The following is a 13,649-nucleotide window of genomic DNA, read 5'->3' on the forward strand; positions in this document are numbered from 1 at the left end:
ACAGGTTGTTGCTGTAGCCTATACCTGCCTTTCCGCTTCTTCGTCTTTTTCTTACTGACTGTTAGGCATTCAGTTCAGACCAAACAAAGACCAGTTTATCTTCTACAGCTTTGTCTGTTGAGTCTACCTGTGAGTCCCATAGCCCAAAAGCACAACTGTAATGCACACCTCTTTATGCACACAGGTTTGGGTTTTTCACTTATTTTGGTTGATTACATCTCCTCACTGGAAAGTGTGCATGAATAACACATATGCATTGTAGTGCTTTATACTGATTCAACCATTTTTTTAGGCTCAATATTGATAATAACAATATCCAAAATGATCATTTAAGGTGTGTCAAAACCTCTCTGAAACACACACACACATACAAAACACACACAAAAAAAAAAAAAAAAAAAAAAAAAAAAAAAAAAAAAAAAAAAAAAAAAAACATCCGGGTTTTCGGGATCAAGGGAACTACGCATGTGCCAAACTGACCAACACCGGTCTCTAGTGTAGGTAGGCCTACACCACTTTATTAAGTCTGGTTAAGATTTGCAACGTTTTCAAATCACAAGATAACCCGTGCCGTGTTTAATAATTAATTTGGCATATTGAGACATGTTGTGGGATTAAAGACTTAAAGAAGCGAAGCGCTAAAGAGGCGTGTCAATTCAGCGACTGCACGGTGCGCTTCGGGAAAGAAGCGGTTGTTGTTTGTTTTATTCTGTTCATCACACCTTTGTGTTGACGATGTTGGCCATGTTAAATAGGATACTGCGCCCCGCGTTAAAACCATGGTTAAAACAGGCTCAGCTGTCGCCTGCCGTCAGAAAGCCACAGCTACCATGGAGACACAAGACGCAGATCCGCGCGTGTGCTGCGACTTCAGCAACTTTTCAGCCACTTGAGGACTGTCTCGGTGAGTTACATTACATGAAATAGCACACGTGTGTGAGGCAAAGCCGCTATTAACTTCATGCGTATGTAATCGCCAGTGCTCAACTATGGAGGGACGACCATGCATTTGAACTACGTGTGGCTGAGAGATCACTGCCGCTCTGCTGCTTCCTACAACTCCAGCACTAACCAGAGAAACCTGGACACTGGGAGTATAGACCTCGCCATCCGTCCCGACGATGCGACTGTGCAAAATGGCCATCTCGTCCTTACATGTAAATCCATTTTAAGTTGTTCTACCAAACTGAAGCCGAACATCTGGAATTAAAATGTTGGCTAGGTCAAAACATTCCCAAAGTGTTTTAAAGTTATATTACACCGTCTGCATCCCAGAAAAGATCATCCAAAAGAAATGCATTGTAATGACACTGTAATAAAGTCATGACATGAGGCTGGATTGCCAAGTGGGCACAGGTCCCAAACCCATACCATTGCTGTCAAGCTGTCAAGTTTTGGATTTGAAAATAAGGGAAATTTTCCCACCACCCCAACCAAGCTCCAGTATCCCTTACATTTTAAGAGAGGTGTAGAAGAAAGCTAAAATCACCACTTGATGCAGAATGCTGAAAACATTTACAATTTATAACATTGCTTGTCTTTACATTTTATTTTCATTCCACACATTCTTTTCATTTCATATTGCTTTTCTTTTACAGTTTTTCTTTTCATTTCACATAACTTTTCTTTACTCCTTTAATGAGTTATTGTACAAATTTGTACAAAGAGTGTATTTGTGGGCTGGGCCAGAGTGGTTCATGTTACATGGGAGTAGAGCGAGTAGAACATCATCCTATTCTCTGTAACAATCTTTCGTACCATGCTAAACACCCTTTCTGAACTTGCATTGCTATGGGGAATGCATAGGGTGACCAGACGTCCCGAAAAATTTGGGACAGTCCCGAAATCCAAGCAGTTGTCCCGAATCCCGAATCCTGGCCAAATTGTCCCGAAAATTAGAGAAAAGTCTCAAGAGCAGACTCTGGAGTATAGTTATAGTCCGATTGAACATTAAAAACGGTCCATGGTGGTTTTTAATTGAGTCGTCCTGCAGCTGCAGCTCCCGTCACCACTTGAGTTCATGATTTTAATGATTTTTTAACGGGTTTACAAGACAAGACAAGTTGAGTTTCTGAATAAAAATAATAAATAATTTTGGTGCGGTGTTTTGAAATTCATGTTGAGTACCAGGCAGCCACGAGAAGGAGTGATTGGATTGGATGTTGCTGTTAAAGAGCAGACATGACAGTCAGTTGAATTCCTGAATAAAAATAATTATTTCGTCCCGAATTTGACCCATTCTCATCTGGTCACCCTAGGAATGCATAGTAAAGCCTTCATAAGTTTTGGCAGCGCACCGTCTCTGTTTTTTTTTCTTCATCTGACCTCACACACAAACCTCGCGACAACAATACGGGCGGACGGCGGGATTAGAGTAAAATACGAGACTTTCCCGGCCAAAACGGGATACTTGACAGGTATGCCCAAACCCCCAGGGGCCCCAGAGACCCTATAGGTCCATAACTTGTTAGCAATTTGATTTATTGGATATTGCATAAACTGTGGCTTTGTGTCAAAAGCTGCATTGCAGACTTTATATTTAAGTGTATGTTGTGTTCATCTGGTGCATGCTGTTAAATAAATTGTGTTTAATCAAATTGCCCCAAACTAATATAGACACAGATACCTGGGGCAAGGTAGCACTCCACTGTGTAGCAGTACTGGTTGGTTTGTGAGTCTATATTAGTCTCGCATTGCCAGACCTTCCTCCACAGCACTGCGGAGGAGGGTCTGGCTAGTCCACACAGCATTCCAGGATTGGGGGGCACTAAGCTCCGCACATTGCGAAGGTGCCGCTGCAAAATAGCCTCGGGAAGGATCTTGTTTTGGTGGAACGTGCACGTTCAAAAGTTGTTTTAGTCACGCTAGAGAAAACTCAGATTGGACAGATAGTCTAGCTAGCTGTCTGGATTTACCCTGCAGAGATCTGAGGAGCGGTTAACCATAGTCCTCATAAATCCACCAGAGTTTAGAATACCAACACAAAGAAAGCGGAAGGTGAGGGACATTGGCTGAAAAGACATGCATCCGGTGGGAATTTCCGGTGGCACCGGAGCGATTCCGGAAGTGGAACATCATGGATGTAGACTGCTGTGTGTATTTGGCAAACATTTTAACAATTAATCTGACCATCCATTTAGAACACTTAATCCAAAAAATTGGATCTGCATGGTACTGTCTGCGTAACATGTTATGCTCCATTGTACCTCTGACAGCAGGTACATGACAGAAAGTTCGGCACCAAGAAACTAAAGCATATTAAAATAAGGCCTCTACAACATGTAACCTGGGCTCAGATTCAATCCTTTTCTTTAAGTGAACCAATAATGGAATTGTCTCTATGCATATTCAGTCACACACAACATATAAGAGGAAGGATACCGGTGTGAATGTGTAAAACAGAGCATTATTATCACACATGCAAAGGTGGACTTTTCCCTCTGCGGTGGCAGTGTTTTATTGGGTTAAGATTCACACTGTTTTCAGTTTAACTTTAGGGTGTGGTCAGGCAATGAAAGCAGACCCTGGACTGCTTCCATTGTGTAGTGTACCATAAAAAAGATATATCCACTCAAAGCTACCGTAGTTGGACACAATGAAAAATAAATGTACTCATGGTTTCAAACTCAAATTGTTACTTGTGCTATTGTGTCCAGTAAAGCTGTTGATTACATTTTATTTTAGAAACATTAGTAACATTACACGGCAGAATATAAATATCACAGCTACACTGACTCACAAACCAACCAGTAGCTACTGCTACACAGTGGAGTGCTACCTTGCTCCCGGTTTTCTGTGTCTGTATTAATTTGCGGAAATTTGATTAAACACAATTTATTCTAGGCCTACTTCGTTTAAGAATGCTTGATTCTGATTGGCTGGGAGGAGGGCATTAACCCGGCATATTGCCCGCTGTGTATTGCCCGCTGACTGAGCACAGCGTCATCAAATAGTAGATTAGTACGCAGCTTGGATTTTTTTTTCTATCACAGAAATTTCAAACATGAAGTCCATTGTAAAAATAAACCTTGTTTAAAAAAGTTTCTAAAACGTGTCTGAAATCTATCGGAGGGTCAGTCGATACATAGTTTTGCAAGCGAGATACAATGTAGCAACTACCTTATTAAACTAACGTTAGTGATCAGATGCAGCCTTGTGTGGTTGCTATAGAAACTATTAACGTTAGCTACAGTTGAGCTAACATTATTCGCTGTAGGCTAGTTCTAAATATTACAGTGTCTTTAAAATGGACAAATTCATTGTCCATTTTAATATATTTGGAGTAGGGAAGACATTTGAGGACTGGTTGAAGAGCGACGAGGATCTGACAGATGAGGAGCTGCTTACAATTGAAGACGCGGCCCTGGAATCAAACACAAAAAAGGCAATTGCCTTTGCTATGAAGGTTTTCACCGAGTGGAAGAGCCAGTAGAAGGATAGACTGACAGTGACAACTGAGGACACCTGCAGCGCCGAAGAACTAAACGATTCGTTAAGACGTTTTTATGCTACAGTTCAAAGCGCAGTAGGCAAGCCATCAGAGCCTCACTGAACCGTCATTTCTCAAGGTTCAATTTCTATGCGGACAGTGAGTTTACCACCAGCAACAGGGTGTTCAAATCCATAATAAAAACCCATCGAAAGAATGGCCAAGACAAGGCGAAACACCATCCCCACGTCACTGAGGCTGACCTGAAATTGCTGCGTGAATCCACAGCTCTCTCCCCGGACACCCCGTTAGGTCTAGTTTCCAAAGTTTGGTTTGACCTCCAGCTGACCTCCCTGACCTCCAGGCGAGGCGAAGGCAGGGAGGGCACTCGGGAACTGACTGCGTCCTCATTCGCTTAAAAGTGGATGACGTCGTGGATGAATACGTTAGTTTGTCGTTCAATCCGGAGACGAAGAACCACAAACATTCAAATGACCCAAACAAGGAAAACCTCTGAGGCGCAATGTATGCGGAGCCAGGCAACCCCAGATGTCCAGTCCTGAGCTTCAAAAAATATCTCGCCAGACGTCCACCGGGTGTCACCGCCTTCTACCTCCATCCACTGAAGGACCCCAAACCACATCTCTGGTACTCCACACAGCCGATGGGGAAGAACTACCTGGGGGACATGCTTCCACGATTGTCCAAAGCAGCTGGTATGACCACCAGATACACCAACCACAGGCTTAGAAGCACGGCTGTCCGTCGTCTGTCTGAGGCCGGGCTGGAGTCCAGACAAATCATGTCTGTTACGGCACACAGGTGAGCCTAAGCCTAGGTTATAAATTCATTGTGGTAATAATAACCTGAAGCTTACTGCAAATGTAATTATTATTTTTTTTTGCAGGTGTGAATCCAGCCTCAAAAGCTACTGGGCCCCATCCAACACGGACAAAAAAGTTTGGAGTCGGGTGTTGTCCGCACCCCAGCAGGCCTCCGCAGCAAGCATCTCTCCCCCTCAAACTGCGCAATCCTCTCAGCCTACCTCGTCCGATTCATCTTTCCCTATGCCCTTCAATATGTCCCATTTTACAATCAATGGGAATGTCCAGTTTATTACACATATATGAATCAATAATTTTGTTATACATTTACTGCAAATAAAAATTATTTGGAATAAGGAATGCATGTTTGATGTGTGGTTGCTATAGAAACTGAGCTGAGCTAATGTTATTCACCGTAGTTCTAAAGGGGACTACTTTTTTTGTTGTTGAGGGAGATGAACTCAAAAGCATGCAATACGAATGAGAAAAAGCATAATTATTAAAGTATTTGAATTGTTTTATTATGTTGGCAAGCAAGAAGTAGAATAAACGGGATAATTACCTCAAGGCAGGGCAATAAACAGTTTGATATGCCCCGCTTGTGGACGGCTTCGTATCGGGCGGTAGGCTAACCTTCCACAAGCCGGGCATATCAAACTGTTTATTGCCCTGCCTTGAGGTGATTATCCCTTACTTATTTAACAACATGCACCAGACAGCACCTTGTACTCCACCTAATCACCCACATTGGTGGGGCTCCAAGCCATCACGCACCAAGCTGTTCCCCTGAGAGAGGCCAGCAGGCACAGTTAAAGTTTAACCAAGAAACAGCTTTTACACAAACTCCTGGGCAGTTCAGTGCTTATGATTCGTTTTTTAACCCAAATAGTGTTATAAAAACTGTCTTGTGGCAGCGATAGAGGCAGGGATGTTTACTGTTTACTGAGTGTATGTGAACGCAGCCTTATTCTGTCTCAAGTGCACAACCCTGCACACAAAGTGGAAAAAGACCAAGAGGGATTTAGTTGCCACCTTTTGGGGTTAGAGGAATTACAGTCCTGCAGCAGCCAAGTGTGGAAAAGGAACCAGTCTGGGTCCCATCTGACATGAGCAGGAAGATAATTATAGTACAGTTTTTAAAATGGGGAGCACAAGATGGACAGGGAGATACCATTACTATATGTTTTTAATACCATAGCAGCCAGCGCAGTCAGTCTGGCAGCTTGGAGATGCTCATGCCTTATCGCTGTGGGTGTCTGTCTGCATATGCTACTCAGGGTTGTCCTAAAGACTGACTGATACCTCCTTGTGGGCTGCATGCAGTGTTTGTTTTTTTTAAAACGTATGCATAAGAGTGGCAGTTAATGTTACATAAGTCTAGATCCACAACATCCCACTTCCGGGATTGGTCCGTTGCCGACGGAAATTCCAACAGATTTCACTCATTTAGGTCGGATATGCGTTACCTTGGGCTTCCTTTGTGTTGGCATTTTAAACTCTGGTGGATGTATGAAGACTATGGTTAACCTTTTCTCAGATCTCTGCAGGGTAAATCCAGACAGTTAGACTATGTGTCCAATCTTAGTTTTCTGTTGCACAACTTAAACAACCTTTGAATGTAGTATACATGTTCCACCAAAACAAGTTCCTTCCCGAAGGCATTTTGCAGAGATGCTGTTGCTCCGTCTGGCGCTTAGTGCCACCCAAGACGCAATAAACCAGAGCACATTTTTTCTCCCATCCCAGAATGATGTGTGGACTCGCCAGACCCTCCTCCACAGCACTGTGGAGGAAGGTCTGGCAATGGGAGACAAATGCCCTGTTTACACGTATATGGTTATTTTGAAAAACTGAGACATTTCCCTTCGTTTGTGCCCTTTGTTTACACGCAAACGGAGAATTTGCCTCTGAAAAGGAGTCTTTCTAAAACCTCCGGCCAGAGTGGAGATTTTTGAAATCTTCGTTTGCATGTTTGTATGTAAACTGAGACAAACAGAGGTTTAGGCAGCAGAGAGAGAGAAAGAGGAAAGAAAAGAGGAAGTGATTTGTTGCTGTTGTTGCTATTTTTGGGATTCTGATTGGCTAGCGTGGGCTTGAGCTTCTCGTTACACTGCCACCTACAGGTTTGGCATGCTCTTGACGGAATATATACACGGGTACATATAAACGAACACTTTTCTGAAAACTGACAGCTTTGCACAATGTTATTTTTGAAAACAGAGCGGTTGAAATGTCCGTTTATGAAAATAGCCGGCCATGTGTAAACGTAGCATAATCTTTCAAAAACTGACAAACAGGGACCTGTCAGCCCTAAGACAGTTAATGATGCACATAGTCCTGTGGGCATACTGGCATATACACGGTGTACGTAGTGGTGCATATTCAAGGCCAGCTGAGTCTGAGTGTGCACATCCTATCCATGAACATCGGCCCTCACAGACTTTCTCTGCTAAATGGTGTAAGGGCCCTCATGGATCCTCATGTTTAGGGCTGGGTATCGCTAAAAAATGTCAATACCGATACTGGTGCCAATACCCTGAATTTGATACTGGTTTCTGAATGATACTTTTTTTTCGATACAAATTTTATCAAAATCCATTTTAACAAAAATAAATTACAACAAAACACACATTGTATTTAATATTAAAATACAAAGCACACACACGTGAGCCCCGTCACTGTGCTTAACGTAGTGTTTTTCCTGCATGCATGCCTAGTTAGAAAGCCAATCAAAAACATTATTAGATCTTGGTAAAACCATGCTGCATGTTTATTGGCTCACTGATGCTATTGAGATTTACTCCTCGGGTATTGAAATTTGGTATTGAATTAGGGGCATTTTTCAATACTATGGAGGCAATATGGTCGGTGCCTAAAAGTATTTCGGTACCCAGCCCTACTTATGTTGCACTCAGATCAGATCTACTCATTTGCTGTATGCTTACAGTACATGTAGTGTAGATGGCAAGCTTTTATTACCTGTTCTATAATCCTATATAACCTGATGTGCTGCAGTACAGAGGTCATTCTGATATTTTTTTTTATGTTTCAGCCCATGCACATGACACACACTTGACACAAGGCCCATTGAGCATTAAGATAAGAAATTAGATTTAAGATGAGTAAAAATGCTTGTGCTACTCTAATGCCCTCCTGTACTTTAGTGCATTTTACTAAACAAACAGTTCAGTCCTATCTTTCCAAATATGCTTTAACCTTTAATAAATCATACATTAAGATGAGTCAAAATCAGGTCATGCATAGTATTTTGATGCAATTTCTATTGATTGTGCAGAATACCAATATTTTCTATTTCTGTATCCCAGGGCCTGGAGGCCATGTGTCAAAGTACAGCCTTAGCTGGTTAGCTGAGAACAGCTATGAAGGAAAGAAGCAGAGCACCATCCAGCCACGCATCCTTTGGAATTCAGACATCTATAAAGAGGCAAACATACCGTCTGCCAAATGGGACATGTTTATGAGCTGCGACGATGAAGTAAAGAAGTTTCTTCAGAACTATCTTCTGTATGGGATCGCTTTCGTAGATGATGTTCCAGCTACAGTCGAGGCCACAGAGGCAGTGACCCAGAGAGTCAGCCTCATCAGGTATTCAGTATTTATTTTTGGCTTCTTGCTACTCTAACATTCTCATGCAACTATACTGCATTAGCAATTTGCATTCAACGGTGATATTTAGGGCTGGGCGATATGGAGAAAATCAGATATCACGATATTCTTGACCAAATACCTCAATATCGATATTGCAACGATATTCTAGGGTTGACAATTGGTGCTTTAACAAAATATCTTCACACTTAGATTTTAGATAAATAATCATCAGTAATGTGGACATAATGTCTAAGTGGGGAAAAGGCAAATAATAGAACAGCTACAAAAGTCTGGTAAGTTCAGAAAAGTACATCACTTTACTGTACTGCAGCCTTTAAAACCAGGAAAAGACAACACTTCTGTCATATCACGATATTACGATATCCAAAATCTAAGACGATATCTAGTCTCATATCACGTTATCAATATAATATCGATATATTGCCCAGCCCTAGTGATATTCATAAGGAGCGCAGAAGATGTTCGGCCCTGTCCACTTATTCCTAATCCGCTTGTGTTTTTTGTGTTATTGATCAACAAGGGAGACTACATATGGAAGAATGTGGTGTTTTACTTCCGATTTTTCCAGAGGAGACACTGCCTACAGCCAGCTGGCCCTGGACCGTCACACTGACACCTCCTACTTTCAGGAACCATGTGGGTAGGTGCAGCAGAGATGAACTGATATGGAATCTAAAAAACAGCCCCAATACAAAGCAAGTGAAAGGATTTTTTGTTTGTGAACCATTAAAACAGACCACAGATCTTAAAGCAACACTAGAGAACTTTTCTCGCTTCGGTCCCCCTACAAGTTGGAAGCGGAATTGTCCCATTATGTCTCTTTCGGACTACAGATCCGCTACCTGATTTGTAATGTAATGGACAATTCCGCTTCCAACCTGTAGGGGGACCGAAGTGGGAAAAGTTTTCTAGTGTTGCTTTAATGTCAACAGTGCTTGTTTTACCACTGACATGCTCAGATTATTATTCTGTGTTATGAAAGGGATCCCTATAGATACAGAGATAGACCAATAGCGATTTCTGAAGTGATTCTGGTTAAACATAAAGGATCCTACTTTTTAACAAAAAGGTCTGTGTCTGTAGGGATCCTTCCCATAATGTTGTCAGACACTTATAATACACAATAAATATGAGCCAGTAGTGGAAGTGGCAAGAACAGCAACTGTCCTTTTATTGGACAAAATTGACGATGCACATTTGTCCTATACGATTACATTGCAGCCCGGTTTGCGGCTGATGGTTACAGTGTTCTCGCTCAATACTGGACCAGTTTCAAAGATTTTTGTTCACATTAGTCACTTTAAACAAAAGTTGCATTTTCTAACTCGATACCGCTGATTGCTGTTGCAGAATCCAGGTTTTCCACTGCCTCAAGCATGAGGGAACCGGGGGAAGGACGCTACTTGTGGACGGGTTCTACGCTGCTGAAAAAGTACGCCAGCAGTCCCCTGAAAACTTTGAGCTGCTTTCCCATGTGCCCATCAGGCACGAGTACATTGAAAAGTCTGACAACCACCAAAACCACATGACAGGCATCGGCCCCGTGCTCAACGTCTATCCTTGGAACAATGAAATGTATCTGATCCGGTATGTCAGCGCATTAGTTTTTGTTTTTAGTCATTAGTCATTTTACTCATGTTTGTACAGTGGTGAATTATTAGACATTCAAATTGTAGGATTTTGCTGTAGGGGTAAAGCTTTACACGTCACGCTATTTAGTTATTCATTACTTCCCTTGCGTCACTTCCCTTTGTAATAACAAGGCAAACTTGTCCTTCCTCAGTAGTTAGATTAGTATTTTTTTTTTTTTTTTTTTGCAATTTACAGTATATATTCTCAGTTACAATGCAGTCTGCATGGAGTGCTGTTCGGGTGTGTAGAGAGTGTCCCTCTGGTGTTCTTCAGTTTGGGGATCCTACTAGTGTAAAAAGGTTGTGCCTGAGTTTCCTTCAACCTATTTATATACGTGTACTGTTTCAAAAGGAATATTCTGTAGTTTTAAAGGTATGATGAAATAACTAAAGTGGAAGGAGTCTCTGTCTCTCTGTCTGTCTGTCTGTCCGTCTGTCTTTTGATTTTCTCGACAACCATTCATCCAATCAACTTTACACTTAGCGGGTGTATTACTGAGGACCCAAGGAAGCATAGTGTTGAGCGAGAGCTCTCGCAATCTATGTGACACCGCTGACACTGCTACACTGCCGAACGGCATGCTGGGTACAGCTCACTCTCCGTTGCTCACTACAGTACGTTCAAGACGAGATGAGGAAAGAGACTGGAGAGACCGGAGATGTTACATTGTAGCAAAGAAGTGCAGTATCGAGTGTGAAGTTTGGATGAGCCGTTCTAGAGAAAGCTGCAAGCAGGAATAGTATAGGCCAGGCAATCACATTTTGAACTGGCACTGCACTAGTGTCTTAACTTGCAAATCAACAAGCAAGATTGTTGTATTTTTTTCTCTCCAACAGATACAACAACTATGACCGATCAGTGATAAACACAATGCCCCATGACCTTGTTCAGCGATGGTATGAGGCACATCGAGAGTTAACAACAGAACTGAGGCGGCCAGAGAACGAGCTCTGGGTGAAACTGACTCCAGGGAAGGTAAGAAAGTTACACTTCTTCAGGAGGGTGCATTCCGAAATGCCCAAGCCAGAAAACTAAAATGTATAAATGCTTCTCCAAATGTCAATTTCAATGAATTCATTTGCAGCTTTAGGATAATTGTAAAGAAAACAGAAAAGAGAAGAATGTAAGTATAATTCAGTGTAATCTAAGGATTGTATACTCTCTTTTCTCCATGAGGTGATCTTCATAGACAACTGGCGTGTCATGCATGGGAGGGACTCTTTCACCGGCCTGAGGCAGCTCTGTGGATGCTATCTGACCAGAGACGACGTCCTCAGCTCTGCACGCTGCTTCGGTCTGCAGGCCTGATCCTGGACATGAACCTCCCCTCACCTCTGTGCCGTATCCCTTAGCCCATAGGTTCAGGGTTCATTTATTGTCATTCTACAACACAGGGTTGCACAACATGCAATGCAAGTTGTAGTCCCTTTATACTACACAAGAACAAAAAAAAAAACAGAACAAAAAGAACAATTTTTTAAGGTGAATTAAGGAAGGAGAAGCTGAGGAAGCCGATCTGTAGTCTGGTGGTACGACAGCGGATACTGTAAAATTAATAAGAACTTGTCATGGGAATTTAGCTTTCTTAAGTTTCCTTAAGAAATAAAGCTGTTTCTGAGCTTTCTTAACCAAGGTTGGAGACGTGAACTGTCAGGCTCTCTGTGATGCTAATTCCCAGGAACCTAAAACTTGTTCACTTGCTCCACCTCAGCTCCATTGATGTAGACAGGAGTGTGTCCTCCCCTCCTTTTTTTTCTAAAATCAACTTACTGACATTGAGCAGTAGTGTCTCTATGGACCTTTTTCAGAGCAGGCATTTTTGACTTGTCATAGTAGGAAAAGCACAGCTGAAATTGATAACCTTACGATGGCTCAATTCCATCAAGTGTCCCATAAAGCACACATACCAGGGTCTCTCCTAAGTGGAATGCAGCCATCATTAATGGTTTTGAATACACCTGTGCTTTTCCTACTATGATATGTCAACATGTCTGCCGTGAAAAAAAAGGTATTTTAGTAGGCTATTACCCTACTGGTTAATTCCATTTGCACTGAAAGCCAACAATGTTCAACAATCAACACATCTCACTGCTGCTGCATGTTGTATTTTACCCGTTTTGTTCATTAATTTGTAATTAACATTAATGTTTTGAATGTCTCCTGCATTACACTTGAAACAATTCAGTGTATACAGGGATGTAGTGGAGGCTAAACGCACGTAAACGCTGTTTGTGCACCTGCCAAAATTCGGAAATAGCGTTTACCCACCTCCAAAGTGCGTTTATCCACCTCTAAATTGCGTTTATCCACCTCTAAATAGCCTATAGTTCCTAAGCCATTCTAAATTAAGCTTATGTCGATTTAGTTTCATATTGTTCATTATTAGTTTCATAGGTTGTTAAACCTAAGACGAAGTCTTTCATATTGCACTGCATTACTGTCAGTGTTGACCAATCTCTTTCGTGTTTGGTGTTTAAGCCCACAACGTCGCCTTCCAGGCAGCGATGCCTGGTAGGCACTAGGATTAGGCAATGGTTAGGTGCCTTGACAAAACGAGACATTTGAGGACGTCATCTTGGGCTTTTGGGAAACACTGATCCACATTTTTCTGACATATTATAGACCAAACAACTAATCGATTAATCGAGAAAATATTCAACAGATTAATCGACTATGAAAATAATCCCAAATCCCTAATCATTATGTACAAGTGCATTGCATTGGAATCACTGAATATAAGCCTCCCTATCTATATCTATAAATCTATAAAGTAAACTTTATAGATTTCAACCATATTATTCCTTCTTGAGTCTCTTTAACAAGAACTTAGATTAATGTATGAATTGAATAGTGATTGTGTGACCTATGATGAGGGAACAACCAGTGATACCCTTGGTAGTACCATCAAATGATAGCCTATAGCGATGTCATCAGGATACACATACACCGGTAGGCAGTGGCCCACCTTACCGGGTGACCACGTTTTGGTCCACCAGAATTTATAGTTTACCCACCTCTTTTTTTACCACTACACCTCTGAGTGTATAAGTTCTCAAATTGCTTTGTTTTTGTGATATCACATCACGTGAAATGCTGTCATAGAGAATGGTCAGTAATATTAACTTTCAGACAGT

At 41.8% G+C, this 13,649-nt stretch overlaps 1 protein-coding gene across 1 annotated transcript; it reads left to right on the forward strand.

Annotated features, from left to right (window-relative positions):
• The first annotated feature begins 461 nt into the window (after positions 1-461).
• Positions 462-12,143, forward strand: tmlhe (trimethyllysine hydroxylase, epsilon). The gene is made up of 7 exons (XM_039777589.1): positions 462-904; positions 981-1,157; positions 8,580-8,859; positions 9,404-9,523; positions 10,234-10,470; positions 11,352-11,490; positions 11,692-12,143. Exons 1-7 carry the CDS (start codon positions 736-738, stop codon positions 11,821-11,823), a joined length of 1,254 nt encoding a protein of 417 aa, XP_039633523.1. The 5' UTR covers positions 462-735; the 3' UTR covers positions 11,824-12,143.
• The last annotated feature ends 1,506 nt before the right edge of the window (positions 12,144-13,649 follow it).

The sequence above is a fragment of the Perca fluviatilis genome, chromosome 16, assembly GCF_010015445.1.
Source record: "Perca fluviatilis chromosome 16, GENO_Pfluv_1.0, whole genome shotgun sequence".
Classification (NCBI taxonomy): domain Eukaryota; kingdom Metazoa; phylum Chordata; class Actinopteri; order Perciformes; family Percidae; genus Perca; species Perca fluviatilis.